Here is a 23,397-nt window from a genome sequence, read left to right as displayed (position 1 = left end):
GCATCAGGCACCCTGCTCAGCGGGGAGTCTGCTTCTCCCTCTGCCCCTCTCCCCCACTTGTCTTTCTCTCTCTCCCGCAAAAATAAATAAATAAAATCTTAAAAAATATATAGCCAGAATCTTAGCACTTCTTATTATGGTTACCATAGCAACCCAAGTTCAACCTACCGTTTCTCTCCCATGGGTCATTGCAATAACCTTATAGCCAGTCTTCATAACGTATAACTATATAAGTACTATATAGTTTACATACTCATTTTGTTTACCACATCCTCCTCTAGAATGTAAATTCCATTAGTGTAAAGATTTTTGCTCGCCATTACATCGCCAACACTTAAGAGTGGTGCCTTAGTGTTTAGTAGGCATTTAATGACACCTTGTTGAATAAATGAAAGTTAGTAGAAGGCAAAATATTCAAGTGAGAGTTGATTTTAGTAGGGACACCGTGGCAGGACTTAAGGCCACATAAGAGAACAAAGATGCAGGTGGGTGAGTAGATGTGGTTATGGGGACCTTGGAAATTCTTTTCTGATTGCTTCAGTTATGTCAGTGAAATGAGAAACAAAGTCATCAGCTCAGAGTAAGGCCATGGAAGAAGATGTTGGGGGTTTGAAGAAAGAGGAGAGGATGAGTTTTCTGGGCAAGTGGGAGAGTAAATGGGCTATGTAGCTATAGTATGTTTATAGAGCAAGGTTGAAGGGCCTGCTTGGGCTCAGAGTCTTAAATCTGAAGTGAAACCAGGAAGCATAGTTGTGTGATTTCCTCCAATCACATACCTTTGTGGTGCAGGAGTAGAGAAGGTAGGAGGTTAGATTTAGTGAGGCTGGTGGTTTACCCAAATGGGAGGGAATGATGTGAGAGGGCAAGGCACTTGAGAAGTATGTATGGAGGTAACTGTGGTGAATGCAGTCACTGAGGCTGATTAAAAAAAAGAAATATGGGGCAATATAATGCTGGGGGATCAGTAGATTTTCATTCTGGTAAATTCTGAGAAATGTTGGAGTTGGAGTATGAGAGGGAGGTATGGAAAGAAAAGAAGTGGTGGTCAGAGAATGGAAAGGTGACATTATATAGGGGTTGTGGGTATTGGTTGAGGCTAGGGATTTGAGTGGCAAAAAAGGAGTAGAGGCCCAGCCAACACAATATGAGGAAAATTACCCATGGGCTATGACGTTGTGTATTGCACAAAGCATAGCGTTAAAGAGAGTGGAATTGAGCCAGGAACTAAATCTTCAAAGAAAGAAGGCTTCATTTGGGTGTGGGCAGATGACAGTGAAGAGTATAGACTAAAATGACAGGAGATTCAAATCTGGAAGTTTCTAGGTAAGAGGAAAGAGGAATGGTCTGGAAACAGTACAGGGGAGTGAGAAGGATACTCTTGTACTTCCAGGCCCAGTGTGAGAGAAAACAGCTACCACTGAGGTACCTTCTTAGAGACAAAGCCCTTCAGAGGAAGCCAGGGTCTGGTTAGAGCTAGGATAGTTAGAGAAGAGGTTAAGGACATGGAGGATTTTGTGGTGGCTGACTGAATACCAGAAAGTATATGGTGGAAAGGCTTCAAGTGTTGGAACAGGGACAGATGGGAAAAGAACGAGGGGTGTGCGTAGCACACAGGGATTGTGGGATGACTCTGAGGCTTGGGTTTCTCACAGGGGCTGACATGGCTGGGGTTAAAAGGAATGCCAAGGTGAAGTCTGAGGGGTTCAAAGCATAGAAAGGGGGCACGGCTTAAAGGGAGAGGAGAGCGAGGGTCTTGCCAGGGCATATCATATTTCTTGTGACAGAGGCATGGAGGTGACAGAGGGGCAGTGTTACTCTGATGAGATGGGGCTGATTTTATCATCCATGTTGATCACTCCACCTTTCTGCTCCCCAGTGCACCACATTCATGAGCTTTTCTGTATCTTAGTTCATTTTCTCTGGACTCAAAGGAGGCCATGTTCCTTCTCCTGTTCCCTTAACTTATTTGGCCAGCTTCTTCCAGGACATTGTTTTGCTTTCCTTCTCTCCTGATCCCTCCCCCCAGTCTACAGACATGTTCAAGTCTATCCGATTACACGCCAACACAGGCAGCTCTTTGACTCTCCTTCCCTTGCTAACTACTCTCAACATCCCTCCTTATTCCTCATCCAAATTTCTTGCAAGAGAAATTTATGGCACCTTCTTCTCTTTTTCCCTTTCATGTAGTCCTCAACCTCTTGCTCTTGGCTTTCTGTGCTTGTCACTAGCCATGAGTCTTTTAAAACCAGAATTATTTGTCTAGAATTCTAATATGACTTCATCACTTCCCACTCTACGGTGCTCTAATGGTTCTCCGTTGTCAATACGACAGGATCTAAGCTTGATCCACACCTCACTGCTGCTGCCTTTCCATGCTTTCACTCATCTTGTTTTCTCAGCCTGGGACATCTTTATCGTCCTCTTCACTGGGACCTACATTTCAGATGTAGCCTTTTACAGAGCTTCCCAGGGTGTGTAGGCAGGTACCCCTCATCACTTTTCCTTTCTCTTCTGGGCATACCCTTTTCTCTTCTTGTGTGTGGTCTATTGACCATTTCCTATTCACAATGGCATCCCTAGCTCCTGAGTGCCTGCCCCACAACAAATACTAAACATAATCATTCTTGAATGCATAAAGCATGGATGAAAGAGAAAGTATATCCTTAAGGACAGGCATTGGTATTCTGATAGCCAAAAAAGCATACTTTCAATTTTAAATCCATTTTTTAGTATTCTCATTAATGATACATGTTGGAAATTTCTTGCATGCTTGATGATTATGAGTCAGATTGAACCTGCTAACCCAGGGTTAAATGAATAAAAGTCAATTTTGAAACAGACTAGATGCTATGTTTTTGATGATCCTATGAAGGTAGAGGTGCCCTTTAATGTTCCAAGAGATCAACTAGCCAATCCACTGTTTTGTTGCCATACCCTACAATAGGATCTTTCTGGGGTTGTATTGCTTTCTCCGATAAATGGAATAATTTAAAAAAGGGATCTGATCCACTATCACTATTTTTATAGCTCTTTTCTTTGGCAACCATACACATGATCACAAGTCAATAGTCAACTTATCAAAATAAATGAGGTAAATATCATGGTATATAGAAAATAAAGTCAAGATAAACCTTTGACAAGATTGAAAGTCTAATTTATTCCATGTCTCATAGGTCTCCTCTGGTGATTCTGAAGCCAAACCTCTGATCTTCACATTTGTCCCCACTGTCAGAAGACTACCAACCCACTCTAAGTTGGCTGACGCCTCTAAATTCCTTGTTAAAATTCCTGAGGAACCAAGTGATAAGAATCCAGAAACTGTAAATAGGGTAGGATTATTTTTGTTCTTTCTTTGTGTTAAGCAATTTTATATTAAACATTAAATTGTCCTTAAGAATGACTTGGAAATTTGTATGAATGTTTCTTTCCTTTGCATAAAGTGAGATGACTGTGAAATCTAAGCTTGACTAAAAATATAACTGCATAATGGAAGCCCAAACATTATCAGACCCTCCTTCTCTTTAATACACTATTCTCAACTCTTCTGAGTTGACATCCTATTCTTTGCTATTCATGTGACACATTCTGCCTGCTGTCACTTCCTCTTTTCCCAAATACATCTTAAAATAATAAAAACAAAATTTCTTGAAAAGTTTGAATTTCTGTCAATTTCTTGACCAAAAATACAGGATAAAACAGTGAGGCATTGTTGTTTTACATGCAATAAATTAGCAAAATTTAAAAGTGCAATATCCAGTGCTGGGGTAGTTGTGAAGATACTGACATGCTCACACTTCGCAGCTAGCTTTGTGAATTTGTACAATTTTGTTGGAAAACCCTTATCCACAATCATAAAACTGTTCATAACCTTTCAGTAATCTAACTCTTGGAAATGTATTCCAAGGAAATAGTACAAAAGCAGAAAAATGTTATGTAGGAAAACAGGGAAAAATAAAAATAGCCTAATAGCTACCAATCAGAAAAAATTTAAGAGTGTGATAATACATCATTTTCATAAAGTTATAATTATAGTGATTATGTAATTCCATGGAAAATGTTAACTTTATAACAGTAAGAGACAAAATTGGTTATAAAATTATATTTATATGCTGATTATGCTTATCTAAAATGAGACCAAGACTGGCAATGAAATTAAAACAAACTTTAAAAAACCCTGAAAATGACTTGCATTAGAATAATGACATTTTGAGTATAATGAGAAATAATGACATTTCTCTTTAAAATGTATTCTAGTATTGTCTGATTATGAATAAAATGTGACTGGGGGATTTTGTGGCATTCTTGAACCACTAAAAGGGGGTTATTTATCTGATTCACCTTGTCTGTATGAAAACATCTTATCCAGAAAGTTGTAATATATCTGTGATCTGAGATTTTTCAGATCTACTGAAAATCTTTCAGATGCTACTACCTTATTTCAAAGACTATTGAGGTCAAATTATTTGGGGGAGATCTTAAATGCTACAAGAGGAATTTCTGTGAAGTTTTTCTCTAACAGTACTCAACTCTATGTAGTATATTTATGGGATGCTTTGGATAGGTGCTATGAGCGCATGAGACTGTGGATGTATGAATTCATCTTGGTTGCAAACCTCCAGAGCTTCCTAAGAGGTTGATATTTATTTGCTGATTGCAATGATCACACACAACTACGTATTTAAAATATTCAAGATTTTTCTTCCTATTTTTTAAATAGTTCAATATTATAATAGAACAGGGTAAATAATCCCTTGATCATTTATATATTCAACCACTACTTACTGAATACACTATGTGCTTGGTGCTATGTTCTGAATGAATAAAGCCAACCTCATATAAGTCATTCTTGGGAAGACAGACAATAAAAAAAGTGAAAAGTATATAATAAAATCTCAGATAGTGATAAAGCTGTAAAAAAATACATTAGAGTAAAGGAATAGAGAGTGATGGGCTATGGGAGAAGGGAGTTTTTATTTTATTTTATTTTTTTCTGATATAAATCAATGATTTAATAAGTAAATTGTAGAGAATAGACAAATCTGTGCAGAATATTTTTTTCAGTCAAGCAGAGAAAGACAATTATCATATGGTTTCACTCATATGTGGAATATAAGGAATAGTACAGGGGAAGGGATTTATTTTAGATCATTAATAATGTTTTCAAAAACTAGTTCAATTTTTGTCACCTTTTAATAAGCAATGTCTTGGAATCCTGTTATTTTTAATTTAAACTTCTTTCCAATTTAGGTTTTTGTTACCATTTGGTATTGTAATTTAAAATGTGAAATGGCCATTGTCCAAGAAATCCTAATTGGAAGTTTGTGTTTTATCTCGAGTAAATCATCATCAGCTGAAAAATGTGCAATGGGTATATAAAATCACCTCCGTAGGTTAGTTATATATAATCAGTGGTTTGACCTCTATTTTCACACACACAACATGTAGGCACAAAATAGCCCATGTTACATTTACCACTGTGGTTGAAATTCAGTTTATTTTGGTCTCCTTAGTGTCTTCTTTAACTTTTTATTCTGAAGTAATTTTAGGCCTAAAGAAATGTTGCAAAGAAAAGGATAGTAAGCACAGCGTGGTTATCAAAACCAGAAAAATAAACATTGGGTCTTTTAAACACAATCTTAGTGTACAGTGTTGCTCTCATTTTAGAAAAAGATGTTTGGTAGCCTGATAAAGCTGTCTTACTCTGGTCTTGTAAATCCTCTATGTACTCACAGAAAATTGGATGAAAAGATTTAGAATTACAAAATAAAATAGCAGTGAAAAATACCTTGTACTAAAAATACCTACTTTTTTTTTGATGTCTTATTCCTGAGTTCTTTTCAGTTACTTTGGATGGTTTTGTCTGAATATCCATATGTTTTGTCCCAATTTTATTTTTCCTCTCAGAATTTTAGAGAGATTTGTATTATTTTAGAAACTTTCAATGGGGTTTCCTTTCTCTCCCGGCTGATATAGGATAGACAGGTTTTACTTGACCAATAACTAAACTCTTGACCAACCCCCATTTGTTTCACAAATTTCGTCATGGGAAACATTGTTGTCTCTATCTCTTTTAAAGGAATTATGTCATGATTTATTTGAAAACGGATTTACTCAATGTTGATTCTGAGCCCTAAATTGTTTGGGCTTGAACCAGGACAAACAAGTGGGCTGGTAAAAGTAAACCGTTAACTTCGACCCAGTCTCTCCTAAGCCCACCTGATTTTACATGTATTTAAAAAATTCTTGTCCTTGGAGATTATAAGCAGGTTAAACTTTTAAGTATACATGGAAAAAGGAAGCCATCGTCAAACCAATGCCAATGCTTTTATGTCTCTACATTAATTGCAGTCTGAGTCCAATGAGTACTTGATCTTGAATGCTGGGAGCCAACGGGAGAGAAACCAAGGGACATTGATTTATCCTTCAGAGGGCAGTGAAAAGATTTCACAAGCGAGGGGAATTAAAGCAAACGAACTTCAAGGAATGCAGCAAAGTGACCTCTTCAAAGCTGAATATGTCTTTATTGTGGACTCGGAAGGGGAAGATGAAGCTACAAGTGGAAAAGGTGAACAAGACCCCCCTGAGGGGATGGGCACCACAATTTCTCGGCCCAAAACTCTAGCAATTTCCTCCAGTCTGGTCTCTGATGTGGTGCGTCCCAAAACACGAGGGACAGACCTCCAGGCCCCATCATATCCTGAAATGTCTCATGGGATGGCTCCTCAGCAAAAGCACAGGCAGGTAAGTTTTTCTTCTTGTCATAAGGAAAAAAAAAAAAGTTTATATACTCTTTATCCTAGGCTTTCTGCAAATGCCTTCCTGTTCGAGGCATACAAAGCTCTCAAAGAAAAAGATATTAAAAAACCCAAATCCTAAGATCATAAATCATCACAGAGTAAATATAGATAATAAATTCATAAGACAAAAAAGATTATATAATTGTACTGTGAATTGGCTGAAGAGAAAATGTAAAATGTTCAGCTAGGGTGGATCTGAGAGAATGTTGTCTCTTACTTTTGAACAATTCTTGGAAAAGGTTGATACTGGGTATTTCTTAGGAGAGAGTGCTTGGTTAGCTGTGTGCATCAAGAAGTATACTGCAGACATGAGAAATATCCCGTGGGAAGATATTTGTTGGATATTAGACACAAGCACATTACTTTTAAACTACTGAAAGAATAGGAAAAGGATATGCTAGGAAATAAGGGTGTAAGAAAAAAAAAAATTCTTGCCTGTGTGTCTTAAGGAGAATTATCTGTTGTCATCCTGGAATCCACTAGCCAGGTGTTGCCTCAGTGAAATGGGGGGAAGTTCCTACCCCAAAACTTAGCAACAAAATCCAATAGTTCCTTTAAGTTGGAAAACCTATTTAAGACCCATTTCTGTGATGGTAGGAAAGAAAGGGAGTGGTTAGGGAGGGATTTTTGAAAGGAAAAATAGGAAGAATTTGCCATTGGTTGGCTATTTGTTGTAACGAAATGATAAAATGACTCTGACAAGGCATAGGTAGAATGTCAGGACTGAAGAGCCTGGCTTTGGGAGTAGACAGTGGATGCAGAGCTCTCCTGAGAAAGCTTGTGTTAGTACCAAGATGTCCCGTTTAGGATCTGCTAGATCAGGCACTTGCAAGCGTCCCAAAGTAGTTGGGAGAACATTTTTATTGGTGAGTTGGCCTTTTGGTGCTGCTAGGACCTATGCATAATTGTAGAGTAAGTGTCTTATTTAGGGTGCCACCCTGTTTTCATTTCTGCAGCCTTCACTGACTTCCTGTTGCTGAATTTATATCACCTATAAGCATCCAGTGTCCTTAGGCTACTTTTTCGTGATAGAAAATTCTTCCTGGGGTACTCCCACCTCAGTCTACTTAACTAAAACATTTATTTCTTCTCAAAATTTATGTTCAGTTAGTTATTGGAAATGTTCTAATAATATAATTAAACATATTCTCAGTAAGCAGTGATAGGCTTAAACATTTCTTTCTTGCTTTGGGAAAGATGATGGAATAACCAAGTTGGAGACATGGGGGTTTCCAAAGTCAGGGGAGGGTAATTTGATGTGGCCCCTTGGAGAAGAACATGTAGGTGTGATAATAACAAATGTAAGTAAACAAAGAAAATATTCTCAATGAAGCAATTTTTGGATTTTTGCTTTATTTTTTTACCCCAGTTGTTAGATTTCTTTCCTTGAGTTGGTCATTTAATTTGTTTTTATGTGACTAAATAGACAGAAGTAAACTAGAGCCTGAACACACACTGTGGAATCTTTTGTCCAAAAAAGAGTTATATGGCAGTAGGTTATAGTTGTTGTTATCAAAGCTCCAAATGAAAGTTTGGAGTTCAGAGTTCAACCTAATTCATTAGCAGTGGCTGAAAATGATGGTTACCACTAATGCGGGAATACTAGATCTTGAAATGTTTGGGAGTAGCCATTGTTCCTATTTCAATTTCCTATAATAATCCATTTGAGTAATGAATAGTAGGCCATCATCAAATAAAAATAAGATGAAATAAGAATGCGGTAATTGTTAACCACAAATGTCAACCACAGAGTAATGACCAGAGAACCAAAGAAGGCACTCTGAGAATTTTCATGTAGTCAGTAGTAGAAGCAACAAGTCTAAAGAATATCCCTGATTGGATTACTTAATGCCAACACCATCTACTTTTCAATCAGAAATGTAGTCATTTAAGTGAATTTCTGGTCTACCTGGTAAAAATGAATCCATGTATAGAACGGTCCATAAGTTAGCACTATTAGTCAGCCGTAATTTATTAAGCTATTCTAAGAGATGCCTTCAGTTTCTGCTCTGGCTTTTAACCTTTCCATAAACTAGCCTAGATGTCATTTTCTATCCACATCTTCTGCGTCTCTTCTTCAGCTCTGCTGAACTACCACAAAAGTACATACTTCATACTTTTCCATCCCTGAGCCCTTGACTCCTCTGTGTATACAACTTCTTTCTTCCCCAGACCTATCTCCATTTTTATTTAGGCCACTCGATCCTCTAAGCTCAGTTCAAGTGGTGCCTCTTTCTGGAGACATTCCCTTTGAAGAGGAGTTAGGTCTTCTCCATCTGTACCATCTTCCGTATAGTTTTTTAGCCTTTTTAGAAAATCTCCATTATAACTCCTTTTCACCCTGTTGTAATAACAGATTATCTTTCTTCCTCACTAGACAGAGAACAATTTAAGTCAAGGTCTGTCTCGTTTATTTCTGTGTCGCCAGCACTTAGTACAGTATCTGGCGTATAGGTGAGGTTCAGTAAGGTATGTAAAAGGAATAAATATTTAAGAGCTCACATCTTTGAAATCCCTGCACAGATATTGATTCCTTTATGAAGTCAGCTTTGGTTCTCTGAGTCAAAATAAACTATCCCTCCATATCATTCTGATAGCTTTTTTTCTGTACATCTTTTATGACAGTTATCCTATTTCAGCATGTATTATAACTATTTAAGTGCATGCTTTATCTCCCCTAGCACATTGTAAAGTCTTTAGAAGTAAAGTCCATGTTAAATCCATTTTTATTAAACATTTTGTTCCCTGCAATGGTTACTATATTATCATGAACATAGTCAATATAAATATTGGGTTGAATATGTGTATACTCCAAATACTTTCATTGAAGTGGCATATTTAAATAAAAGTGCATTATGTTAAAAAATCACTAGACAATTAAAAAATTTAAAGGTCAAAAGTAAAAATGCTGGATAAAATAAGCAGTTGAATCAAAATCCTCTCAAGTAAAATTCAGAAAGAAAGAGTAATGTTTTTTTTTTTTTTAAAACATTTTATTTATTTTCTGACAGAGAGAGACACAGCGAGAGAGGGAACACAAGCAGGGGGGAGTGGGAGAGGGAGAAGCAGGCTCCCCGCTGAGCGGAGAGCCCGATGTGGGGCTCGATCCCAGGACCCTGGGATCATGACCTGAGCCGAAGGCAGACGCTTAGCGACTGAGCCACCCAGGCACCCCGAGAAAGAGTAATGTTTTTGAGTGCTGGCATCTTGAATATTGATGTAAAGTTCTGAGAACTGTCTTACCTAGGGATAATATTAGCGTTAAAAGAGAGGTGATTATTCACATACAAACAGTAATTTGGCTGAAAGACCTATGATAAAGCCTGTAGCTCGGGCAGGAACAGTGGGAATAAAAAGAACTTACAGGGTAGAATTAACTGGATTTGTTCATTGACCTATATGGGAAAAGTCAAGGATGGATGAAATTTCTAACCAGGGAAATTGGATGAATGTTGGTATCATTAACTGAGGGGAAAATAATAGGTTTCAGGAAGTGATAGAAAGAGATAAGATATCTGATGTGGAGCTTGTGATTCTTTGATGGCACAGCATGATGTTCTCCAGGAAGGAGGTGCAAGTGTGAATCTGGAACACGGGAGAGGGATGGGAAACTGGAGATATTTGGTACATAAGTTGATGAGAGTGGAGATATTTACTCATGGAAAGAATGTAGAAGGTACAAGCCAGGAAATAGCAAAATGTAAAGGGCCTGTGAAAGAATAAAAACCAATGACAGAGACAGAGAGGGGTCCAAAGAAGTTGGAGAGAGGGGTTTCATGCAATGAAAGCTGGAGGGACATTCAACAAAAAGAGTAGTCTATAAACAAGGAAGAGTAAATAAAAATAATATAAAATCTTATAAATGTAAGGAAAAATAAAATACAAAACAAGGTCAAATAAGTAGGACCTCCAGAGCTCATTAAATTTCAAAATTAGGTCATTTGATGACCTTAAGGCGAACAATGTGAGTAGGGTAATAGGGAGAGAGATGAAGTTGAGAAATGGGTGGGTGGTAAGGAGAGGAGGCCACGCATTAGAGAGATGCTTTGGGAAGGCAGGAATGACACAGGCAATATAGTGGCCATGCTCCTCTGGGTAATTACTTGAAATCATAAACCTTAGTTTCCTCATTTGTAACATGGGGTAATACAACCTTCCTTGTGAAAATTAAATGAGATAATAATGTGAAATGTGCCTAGAACAGTGCCTGGCTCATGTTAGGTTCTCAACAGATGATTTTCTGTATTTAAGAAGTTTGAGATGACAGCATGTTTTGAAGTACAGGGGAAGGAACTTGTGAAGAGGGAGAGGTTTCATTTAAAATTTTTTTTTAAAGATTTTACTTATCTCAGAGAGGGAGAGAGAGTATGAGCAGGGGGGAGGCGCAGAGGGACCAACAGACTCCTCACTGAGTGGGGACCCCAACATGGGGCTCTATCCCTGGACCCTGAGATCATGACCTGAGCCAAAGGCAGATGCTCACCTGACTGAGCCACCCAGGCGCCAAAGGGAGAGGTTTTATATTGCTTCAAATGTAGTTTAGGTATAAGAACAGAGGAGAAGACACGGAAAATGAGGTCAGAATAGCTGGCTGGGGTTAAATAAAGGATGTTCTTTCATGAAAGTCCGGGAAATTGGGACACTGGCATGCATATTTAGTAAGTACCTAGATTTTATGGACCCATGGAAAAGAAATTACAACAAATTATTTGGAGAGAAACCTTCCTTATACCTCCCGGCTTCAGTATGCTCTGATGCTGGCAGAATCCCTGAGATCCCTCAGTGGTAGCATGTTGTTTCCCCCGGGTGAGGACTCAATTGCGCCATTAGCCCATGGGGCAGAGTAGGTACATTTACGGAAAAATCAAGTTGCTTTGACAATTGCAGCAGAAAGCTGATGGAACCTTTTAACAGGAGGGTCTCCTGACTTGTTGATGTCAGAGCTTAATTTTTTTTCTTGTTGGCGAGGTAAAGACTGAATGGATATCAGAGTTACCGTCCTCTTTCCGTGCTCCTCTTCACTATCCAGAGTCTAGAGCAGAACAAGAGGGGACAGCTGCTGAGGGAGGTGCTGAGGCTCTCTTCAAGGAGATGCTATGTCCCTGAACTCTGTTCTTTTGCTCCTAGATCCACTAGACCCTCTGTTTCTTAGTTCCTGCGTGACGGTAACATGCCAGGCACTGCAGAGTAAGGGAATTAACGGTAAAAGACATAATACCTGCCTTTAAGGAACTTGAAAAAGATGCACCTGAAAACAATGAGAATGAAAGGGAACACGTTCTAAGAACAAGGGCAAGTTGAGGGGGAGGACGCCTAGATCAGCCCAGACCATCAGGAAGGGTTACGCTGTAGGTGGCTGAGATGTAAACAATGAGCACAAGTTTTCTTGGCAGATTACTGGGGCTTGGGCATGTCAGACAGTGTGAACAGCCAGGGAAGTACCAACATAGAAGAAGGGGGTGGAAGAAGACAAGGATGTGAAAAGGACTCATCAGAAGGAAATAAAGTAGGAGAGAGTGATAAAATAGAAGCCACAGATCAAACAGTTTTAAAAAGGAGGGAGAGATCGGAAATCAGCTTCTATGGAGAAATCAGAAAAGATAAGGCATCCAAGTGCCTGTTGGGCTTAGGAAAATATAAATCACTGTAGACATTGGTGAAAACAGTTACTGTGGAAGACCCGGGAGAATGAGCTGTTAAGAAGTCAGTGGGAAGTGTATTCGTTTTTCTACTGCTGCATAACAGATGATCAGAAGTTTAGTGGCTTTAAAAAACCACCTATCTATTTTTTCTAGGTTTCTGTAGATCAGAAGTCTATGTCCAGCTGAACTGGTTCTTTGCTCAGGGCCTCCTGAGTTTGAAGTTAATGTGTCAGGTTACACCCTCATCCGGAGGTCCTGCACTAGGAAGGATCTGCTCCTGAGCTCCCTCCTGTTATTCGCAGAATTCATTTCCCTGAGGCTGTAGAATTGCTTTTTAAAGCTGGCAGCAGAGAAAGAAAATCTCTGATACTGAAATCTCTAACCTTTTGGCCCTCTTTTAAAAAGCTCACTTAATTAGGTCATGCCTACACAGGATAATATGTTGATTAATTTAAAGTCACCTGGCCAGGGACTTTAATTACATCTGCAAAATGCCTTCAGCTTTGCCAGGTTCTATAAGAAGCAAGTCATGGATTCCACCCATACGCAAGAGGAGGGGATTATGAAAGGGTGGGATTCTTTGGGAAGTGTCTTTAAGTGTGTTGGCTGCCAGAAGTAAGGAAATCAATCCCATGATTGTATGGTACAGATGTCACTAAGAAGAAAACGCATGGGTCTGAAATTAAGGAATATACAGGATCCACAAAAATCTTGGTGCACCTGTGTGTGTGTATTTTTATCAGTCAGCTCTTGCTGCATAACAAACCATGCCAAAATGTAGTTTTTTCAAACAGTGAGCATTTATTTAGCTCAAGTATCTGCAGGTCAGTAATTTGGCTGTGTTTAGGTGGGTGGTTCTGCATATCTGGGGCAGGGTCAGCTAATCTTTGCTGTGGTTCACTTCCTTGTCTGTAATTGGCTGCTGGGTCAGCTGGTAGCTTGTTAGTTGAGATGTGGTCTTGTGGACTAGCCTGGGTGTGTTCACGTCATGGTGCTGTTCTTCACTCAGCGAACTGGTAAGCTCCAAGGCTTTTAAGCCACTGCTTCTTGGCTCATATTTGCTAAAGTCTCACTGGTCAAACCGAGTCATAAGGCCAGTTGAGATGGAGTGGTGAGGAAAAGGACTTTGCCTTTTTTATGAAAAGAGAATTTGGGGCTTTTTTTATAATCTACTACATGACATTTATTGCTATGTTTTTAAAGATTTGAAGGATTTTGCTTTATATTTATGAGACAAATGAGACAGCTAATAAAAAGGAAAAAGGATGTATACATAGCACATGGGGGGTAACTGATGAAATAAGATTCCTAAGAAGGCAAGAGCTGTTGTGACTCAGAGTATATAGTGAAATTTTACCTTTTAAAAAATGAAAAGTCATCATTTTTTCTTAGAAGGGAGGAAAAGGAATAAGAATGGATCTAGAAAATAATAGATTTTCCTGGTAATCTCCATTTTTCCTTGGAGAAAGTGAAACTAGGTTATCTATTGAGCACAGTGAAGGAAGTAGTGAGAGCAGGGTTTGTGGAGAGTGCTAACTTTTGGAAGAGCTGTTGTTCAGAGCAGAATGGGAAGCTGAGGTCAAAACAAAAGAAAAAAAAACACCAACCAACCAACAAAAAATGGGAGGTAGGTAAAGGACCCAGCTGAGACTCTAAGACATTAACTTTGTGATGACATCAATCTAGAGTGCCTTCGCAGCCCATATGTGAGTTAGAGAAAGATGGCCCCTCTGCACAGGTGCGGGCAGTTCAGCTCCACTCTCAGCTGGTGCCTGTATACAGGACAAGTTCGTGGGTCAAGTGCAGTGGCCCTGCCAATCAAAGGGGTGTATAATTTTGTATTTCTTTTCCTCTCCATTTTTTTTAAACTCCAGAATGATTAATGTGCAGTGTTATATTAGTTTTGGGTGAGCAAATATAGTGATTCTACGATTCTAGACATTACTCAATTCTATACATACTATTTCCACAGTGGCTCATATGACAAGTGTACTTTTAATCCCCATCACCTATTTCACCCATCCCTCCACCACCTCCCCTCTGGTAACCATCAGTTTGTTCACTATATTTAAGAGTCTGTTTTTTTTGTCTCTTTTTTTCTTTGTTTTGTTTCTTAAATTCCACATGAGTAAAATCACATGGTGTTAGTTTTTCCCTGACTTATTTCACTTATCATTATACCCTCTAGATCCTTCCATGTTGTTGCAAATGGCAAGATTTTATTCTTTTTTATACCTGAGTACTATTTTGATGTGTGTGTGTGTGTGTGTGTGTGTGTGTGTGTGTGTGTGTATCACCTCTTCTTTATCCATCTATCAATGGACTTTTGGGTTGCTTCCATATTTTGGCTATTATAAATAATGCTGCAATGCAAACAAAAGGGTGCATTTATCTTTTCCATTTAGTGTTTTCATTTTCTCTGGGTAAATATCCAGTAGCAGAATTATTGGATCATATGATAATTTTATTTTTAATTTTTTGAGGAACCTCCATACTGTTTTCCACAGTGGCTGTACCACTTTGCATTCCCACCAGCAGTGCACAAGGGTTCCTTTTTCTCCACATCCTGGCCACTGCTTGTTTCTTGTGGTTTTGATTGTAGCCATTCTGACAGGTGTGCGGTAGTATCTCATTATGGTTCTCATTTGCATTTCCCTGATGATGAGTGATGTTGAGCATATTTTCATGTGGCTGTTGGCCAACTGGACGTCTTCTTCAGAGAAATGTCTGTGTATGTCTTCTGTCCATTTTTAATTGGATTTTTGTTGTTGTTGAGTTGTATAAGTTCTTTATACATTTTGAATCCTAATCCACTGTCAGATATGTCATTTTCAAATATCATCTCCTATTACATAGGCTATCTTTCAGTTTTGTTGATTCTTTTGTTGTGCAGAAGCTTTTTATTTTGCTGTGGTCCCAATAGTTCATTTTTGCTTTTGTTTCCCTTGTCTCAGGAGACATTTCTAGAAAAATGTTGCTATGGCCGATGTCAGAGAAATGAGTGCCTGTGCTCTCTCCTAGGATTTTTAGGGCTTCAGGTCTCATATTTAGGTCACTAATACACTTGAGCTATTTTCTTGTAGGTATTAGAAAGTGTCCAGTTTCATTCTTTTGCATGTAGCTGTCCTGTTTAACAAACACCATTTGTTGAAAATGCTGTCTTTTTACCACTGCATATTCTTGCCTCCTTTGTTGAAGATTAATTAATTATGTAATTGTGGGTTTAATTCTAGGCTCTCTATCCTGTTCTATTGATCTATGTGTCTATTTTTGTGCCAGTGCCACACTATTTTTGATCACTGTAGCTTTGTAATATATCTTGACATCTGAGATTGTGATACTTCCAGTTTTGTTTTCTTTTTCAATATTGCTTTGGATATTCAGTGTCTTTTGTGGTTCCACAAAATTTTAAGATTCTTTGCTCTAGTTCTGTGAAAAATGCTCTTGGTATTTTGATAGGGATTACATTACATCTCCTTCCTTCTGTTTTGGGGTTTGCTCTTATTTTTCTAGCTCTTTTATGTATAAGGTTAGGTTGTTTATTTGAGATTTTTCTTGCTTCTTGAGGTTTGATTGCTTTGGGTAGCAATGACATTTAAACAATATTTGTTCTCCCAACATGAGCATAGAATATATTTCCCTTTCTTTGGGTCATCTCAATTTCTTGCATCAGTGTTTTATAGTTTTCAGAGTACAGGATTTTCACCTCCTTGGTTAAGTTTATTCCTAGGTATTTTATTATTTTAGTTACAATTGTAAATATAACTACTTTCTGCTACTTCATTATTAGTGTATAGAAATGCAACTTATTTCTGTATATAGATTTTGTATCCTGCAACCTTCCTGAATTCATTTGTTTTAGTAGTATTTTTTGCTGAGTCTTTAGGGTTTTCTACATAGAGTATCATGTGATATGCAAATAGTGAAAGTTTTACTTCTTCCTTACCGATTTGGATGCCTTTCTTTTTGTTGTGTTATCGCTAGGACTTCCAGTACTAGGTTGAATAAAAGTGCTATGAGTGGACATCCTTGTCTTGTTCCTGACATTAGGGGAAAAGCTCTCAGGTTTTCACCATCAAGTATGATGTTGGCTGTGGGTTTTTCATATATGGCCTTTAGTATGTTGAAGTATGTTCCCTCTAAACCTACTTTGTTGAGGATTTTAATCATGAATGGATGGCATACTATGTCAAATGCTTTTTCTGCATCTATTGAAATGATCATATGGTTTTTATCCTTTCTCTTGTTGGATATGATATATCCAACATGATATATCATGTTGGTTGATTTGTGAATATGGAACCACTCTTGCATCCCAAGAATAAATTCCACTTGATTATGGTGAATGATTTTTTAACGTATTGTTGGATTTGGTTTGCTAATATTTTGTTGAGGATTTTTGCAGAAATATTGGCCCATAGTTCTCTTTTCTTGTAGTGTCTTTATCTGATTTCAGTATCAGGGTAATGTTGGTCTCATATAATGAATTTGGAAGGTTTCCTTCTTATATTTTTTTGGCTAGTTTGAGAAAAATAGGATTTTTGTTTGTTTGTTTGTTTGTTTTTTAAGTAGGCTCCACGTCCAACATAGAGCTTGAACTGACAGCCCTGAGATCAAAGGTTGCATGCTCTATGGACTGAGCCAGCCAGGTGCCCTGAGAAGAATAGGTATTAACTCTACTTTAAAAGTTTGGGTAAAATTCACCTGTGAAGCCATCTGATCCTGGACTTTTGGTTGTGGGAGTTTTTAAGTTACTGATTCAATTTCATTGCCAGTAATTGGTCTGTTCAAATTTTCTATTTCTTCCTGATTTAGTTCTGGAATTTTATCCATTTCTAGGAATTTTATTCATTGCTTGTAGGTTGTTCAATTTATTGGCAAATAATTTCTCATAATAATCTCTTAAAATTGTTTGTATTTCTGTGGTGGTTGTTTTTATTTCATCTCTTTCATTTGTGATTTTTATTTGCGTTCTCACTTTTTTTGTATGTGTCCAGCTAAAGGTTTATCAATTTTGTTGATCCTTTAAAAGAATTCCCAATTGCATTCTATTTCATTTATTAGTTTCTCTTTCATTTATTTCTGTTCTAATCCTTATTATCTCCTTCCTTCTGTTTTGGGGTTTGCTCTTATTTTTCTAGCTCTTTTATGTATAAGGTTAGGTTGTTTATTTGAGATTTTTCTTGCTTCTTGAGGTTGGCTTGTATTGCTACAAAGTTCCCTCTTAGAACAGCTTTTGCCACAGCCCGCAGATTTTGAACCATTGTTTTTTCATTTTCATTTGTTTCCACGTATTTTTTAATTTTCTCTTTGATTTCTTGGTTGACCCATTCATTGTTTAGTAACATGTTATTTAACCTCCATGTATTTGTTGTCTTACAGACTTTTTCTTGTGGTTGATTTCTCATTTCATAGTGTTGTGGTCAGAAAAGATGCATTGTATGACTTAGATCTTTTTGAATTTGTGGGGACTGGTTTTGTGGCGTATTAGTGATCTACTCTGGAGCATGTTCCATGTGCACTTGAAAAGAATATCTATTCTGCTGTTTTAAGATGGAGTGTTCTGAATTTATCTGTTAGATCCATTTGGTCCAATGTATCATTTGAAGCCACTGTTTCTTTGTTGTTTTTCTGTTTGGATGATCTGTCCATTGATGTAAGTGGGATGTTAAAGTCCCCTACTATTGTTGTATTAGTACTGTTTACTTCCTTTATGTTTGTTATTAGCTGTTTTATGTATTTGGGTGCTCCCATGTTGGGTGCATAAATATTTACAATTATATATCTTGTTTGTTCCTTTTATGGCTCTATAATGTCCCTCTTTGTCTCTTGTTACAGTCTTTGTTTTAATGTCTATTTTGTCTGATGTAAGTATTGCTACTCCAGCTTTCTTCACTTCCATTTGCATGATAAATGCTTTTGTATCCCTTCACTTTCAATCCCTATGTATCTTTAGGTATAAAATGAGTCTCTTGTAGGAAGCATATTGATGGGTCTTGCTTTTTTATCCACTCCATCATCCTATGTCTTTTGATTGGAGTGTTTAGTCCATTTTCATTCAAAATAATTATTGATAGGTATGTACTCATTGCCATTTGTTACTTGTTTTATGGTTGTTTTTGTAGTTCTTATCTGTTCCTTTCTTCCCTTGTTCTTTTCTCTCATAGTTTGCTAATTTTCTTTAGTGATATACTTGGATTCCCTTCTCTTTATTTATTTTTCATATCTATTACTAGTTTTTGATTTGTGGTTATATAGAATCCATTAGGATTCTTATACATATAGCAGTCTGTAGTAATTTGACAGAGGCTTAAGTTTGCACCCATTCTAAAAGCACTAAATTATTACTCCTCCTCTTCTCCCCCCCAACACACAGATTTTAGGTTTATGGCATCATACTTTATATGCTTTTATTCTGTGAATCCCTTGTCTGATTTTTATAGATATACTTCATTTTACTACTTTTGTGTTTCCAACTTTTCTTACTCCTATTTATGGTTTTTCCTTTCCACTCAGAGTCCCTTTGTCATTTCTTCTAAGGCTGGTTTAGTCATGATGAATTCCTTTTAACTTTTGTTCATCTGGGAAACTCTTTATCTATCTAATCTGAATGATAGCCTAGCTGGATGGAGAATTCTTGGTTGTAGGTTTTTTTCTTTCAGCACTTGGAATATATCATGCCACTCTCTTTTGGCCTGCAAAGTTCCTGCTGAAAAATCAGCTGATAGCCTTATAGGGTTTCCCTCATATGTAACTGTTTTCTTTTCTCTTGCTCCTTTTAAAATTCTCTGTTTATCACTACTTTTTGCCATTTTAATTACTATGTGTCTTGGTATATATCTCCTTGGGTTGATTTTTTGGGGGGGCTCTCTGTGTCTCTTGGATCTGGATTTTGTTTCCTTCCCCAGATTCAGGAAGTTTTCTTTCTGTTATTTCTTCAAGCTAATTTTCTTCCCCCTTTTCCCTTTCTTCTTCTGGGATCCCTCTAATGTGAATATCATTATGGTTGATGGTATTGCTGAGTTCCCTTAATCTACTTTCATGTATTATTATTATTTTCTCTCTCTTCATCAGCTTGATTGATTTCCATTACTCTCTCCTCCAGGTTGCTGATCTGTTTTTCTGCTTCTTCCTGTCTACTACTTATTCCCTGTAGTGTATTTTCAATTACAGTTATTATTTATCTCTGATTGGTTATTGTTAATGTTTTCTCTCTCTTTGTTGAGAGTCTCACTGAGATCTTCTATTCTTTTCTCAAGTCCAGTGAATATTTTTAAGACCATTATTTTAAATTCTCAATCAGGCATGTTACTTACCCGTTTTGTTTAGCTCTCTTGCTGTGACTTTGTCCTGTTCTTTCATTTGGGATGTATTCCTCTGTCTCCTCATTTTATCTAACTCTCTGTGTCTGTTTCTATGTGTTAGGGAAGTCACCTATTTCTCCTGCTCTTGAAAGTAGTGGTCTTAAGAAAAGGAGGTCCTGGGTGCCTGGGTGGCTCAGATGGTTGAGTGTCTGCCTTCGGCTCAGGTCATGATCCCAGGGTCCTGGGATCGAGTCCTGCATTGGGCTCCCTGCTCAGCGGGGAGCCTGCTTCTCCCTCTGCTTCTCTCTCTCTCTCTGTCTCTCATGAATAAATAAATAAAATCTTAAAAAAAAAAAAAAGAAAAGTAGGTCCTGTAGTGTCCTACAGTGCAATGTCCCATGTTCACCAGAAACTGGCTCTTGGGGGTGTCTCTTATATATGTTGCATGTACTCTATTGTTGTGGCTGAGCTGTGTTTGTCTTCAGTCAAGTCATCTGCTATGTCTCTCTTTGCCTGTTGTGGGCAGGGTTTGGTCCCTGTGTTGTTAGTGGGTCAGTCTGGAGGTGCCTTGGGCTTGAGTTGAGTCAGACCAGGCCTTTTCAGGAGCTGTGGTGGCACAGAAATGCAGCGTGTTATCCCTGTGTTGTCCCCTGTAAGGCTTTTGTTGGTGGGTGGGGCTTGCAGTCAGAGATGATATCTGTTCCCAGTCCACTGCTGCAGCCATAGCTGAACTGGTATGTGTGATTTTCTTCCCCTCTCACTGGGGCAGGAGACATTTTGAGGTGGTGCTGGCCCCTTAAAAGGCTGCTTGCACACTGCCACACTTGTGGCATGGCTTTGGATGAACTGTCAAGGGCATGTTGGATGGGGTGGGTCTGCAGAAGAGCATGAGGGTGGGGCATGCTGTTATCAAGCTACGTGGGTAGTGTTGGTGCTATGTTCGTTGCCACAGATGTCGGTGTATGTAGACTGGCGGGGGCGGGGGATGGTACCCACTAGCTCTTTTGTTCTTCGAGATATCACTTAAAGATCCCCGCCCCTCCAGCATACCCTCTGAGATTAGTAAACAAATCTCTCTCCGGTATTCCCCAGGCATTTTTCAAACTGCTGGTCTACGCTGTATCTCAGCAGGGCTATTTGTTGCACTGTCTCTTTAAGGGTGAGAACTCAGTTTCCTATTGCTCTCCAGCTCTCCCAGAGCTGAGCCTGCTGATTTTTAAAGTTCCAGGTGTTAAGCTCCACTGATTGTAAGAACTCCCGAAGTTAGGTTCCTCTGGTTTTCAAAGCCGGATGTTATGGGGATTTGTCTTCCCAGTGTAAGTTCCCTATGCCTGGGGTGCCTGGTATGGGGTCTGCTCCTCCCTCCTTCCTAGCACCTGGGGTGTTCCTCCCTCCTAAGGACAGACCCCTGGGTCAGTTTGCTCCTGTGTCTCTACCCTTCCTACCCTCTTTGGTGTGGCCTCTTCTCTACATTTAGCTGTGAAGTGTCTGTTCTGATTGTCTTTGGGTCTTTTTCTGAGTTGTTTACACTGATGTGGGTGTTATCTAGATGTATCCATGGGATGAGGTGGGCCTAGGATTCTCTTACTCCACCGTCTTCCCAGGAAGTCCTCTGTCATCATTATTATTTTTTATAGCAGTTTTAAGTAGACTTTAAGGGTCTCAGAGCATAATGTCAGTTAGGGATATTGATTTAAGAATGAAGACTTGGCAAAATAGAACAAAAGAACAAAATAACTAGAATGTTGACAATGCTGGCAAGAAAGTTGAGATTGAACAAAGCACTTCTAAAACCTAAAATGCAAAATAGCAGGGGGTGAGGGAGTTGGGACAGGACAGCAAGAGAGGGACTCTGTCATGAAGGAAAGATATTTAGTTCACATTATACATGGACAAAGTATTGATGACATCTTAAGCATAGGTGTGCTTTGATTAGATTTTAAAAAGTCACTCCAGTGATAGGTTAAATGGGGTGCAACTAGAGGTAGGAATACTAGAAATATTATTTAAATTGTTCATCTTTGAAAGGCTGAGAATGTATCTGTCCTGTGACATTACAAGTGTTCATCAGTGAGAAAACTCATAAATAGGTAAGTTTAGGAGGCAAAGCTGTTGTAATGTAATGATTGCATATGAGGACAAAAAGGAATCTAGAGTTTCTGCCTTGCATGACTGCAGATTCAGGAGGAAGAGCTCAACTGTATGGATCAATATCTTGTGTTTTCCAAATCTTGGGAACTATTCAGATAGCAGATCAATCTCTTTGGCTTTTATTCAGATGCTTTGGAATCTAATACTAATTAGGAAAAATTGAATATATATTATATATATATATGAATAGTTAATTTTAGGTTGACTAAAATTACAAGGCAGCTCCACAACAGAGATTGGTTATTAGAATAATTGATGGCCTCTATTATATAGGCTCCAAGAGTGAATTTAGGGTTAAGATTGTCTACTTGATGACAGCAGAACACTGCAAGCATCCTCTCTTACTGATATTATTATGAATGTATTCCAGAATTCAGGATACTTTTCCTAGGAGAAGAGAGTTTTGAAGATAACTTTGGAGCAGGTATATGGTAAGGGGACTCAAGGAATCAGAAGAAGGCTGAGGATTGGAGAACATAATCGGGGTAGCTCTAGAGAGGTATTTAAAGCAAAGGAATCAACAAAGATCAGTTTAGAAGTAAATGATGGAGAAAGCAGAGAACCTTGAGGAGAAGGAATTAGAACATCATTTACAAACCTAGAAAACAGAACAAGAGGTTATTAATGGGAGAGGATGAAGGGGTAGAAGTGTGTAGATGTCAATAGAGAAGTTTGTTATCACTGGTAAGGGATTTATAGTGTAGAAGTGAATGAAGAATCTATTCTGAGATAACTGAGCATTTGACAGATATCCATTTTTCTTTCTGCACAAAGTTATTCATGTCTGTACCTCCCTTCCACTTTTTTTTTTTAACCTATTGAGAGGAATTTAAGAAAATGAATCTTTTTTCATTAAAGAAAAGCATTCTTCACACTTGGGAATTTTATAAAAGCATGGTGCCACATGTTTTTATTAGTATAAATTAGGATAACATCTAGATGTATTTGCGAATTAGAAACAAATATATTGCAAATACTTGTTAATATAGTGAATAGGAAAATATAATAAAAATATATGTATGTTAATACAAACATAATAAACATTTTTAGACTTTTCAGAGTCTCTTAGAAATTCTTCAATAATTAACTATTCAAAAGTACAATAAACTGAATTATTTAGGTAAAATATGACTCAGCATAGTAGAATTATAGCCCTATGATTTTAACATGATAATTTCATGGATAATCTGGATGAATTAATAAATTTGCTGTATATATTGAAGTTATCTTAAAAGGTAATGAGATTTCTGTGGCCATTATCATTAATTTACAAAATTCTTTACCAAAAGCTATAACATAATATGCAAAGACACCCTACATAGCCTTGAAACTGCTTCATTTCTTTTGTGAGAAGAGACCAGTCAGTGGAAACAATCAGAGAAGACCTTTCATTTATGTCTAATCACATGAATCAGTTATATGAACACTGGCTAAGCAGAATTGTTTCTAAGTAAAGCTTATGTGAGGGAATTGTTAAACTTTCTCAATTTGATTGAATTCTGC

General features: G+C 37.9%; 1 protein-coding gene across 10 annotated transcripts in view; it reads left to right on the top strand.

Moving 5' to 3' along the window:
- LOC113927670 (muscular LMNA interacting protein) overlaps positions 1-23,397 on the top strand; it is a 239,815-nt gene that overhangs the window by 108,512 nt on the left and 107,906 nt on the right. For 9 of the 10 annotated variants that reach the window (XR_003521705.2, XM_027603681.2, XM_027603684.2 and 6 more), the window contains 2 exons: positions 3,174-3,329; positions 6,349-6,741. Coding sequence is in view for 9 of the 10 variants with exons in the window: in XM_027603681.2 (XP_027459482.1) it covers positions 3,174-3,329; positions 6,349-6,741 (549 nt within the window). In the remaining variant the exon portion in view is untranslated. The remainder of the gene's footprint in view (positions 1-3,173; positions 3,330-6,348; positions 6,742-23,397) is intronic. The other variant, XM_027603686.2, reaches the window with a different exon arrangement.

This window comes from Zalophus californianus, chromosome 7 (genome assembly GCF_009762305.2).
Source record: "Zalophus californianus isolate mZalCal1 chromosome 7, mZalCal1.pri.v2, whole genome shotgun sequence".
In the NCBI taxonomy this organism is placed as follows: Eukaryota; Metazoa; Chordata; class Mammalia; order Carnivora; family Otariidae; genus Zalophus; species Zalophus californianus.
Note: the sequence above shows the minus strand (reverse complement) of the source record. Positions and strands in the feature narration are given on the sequence as shown.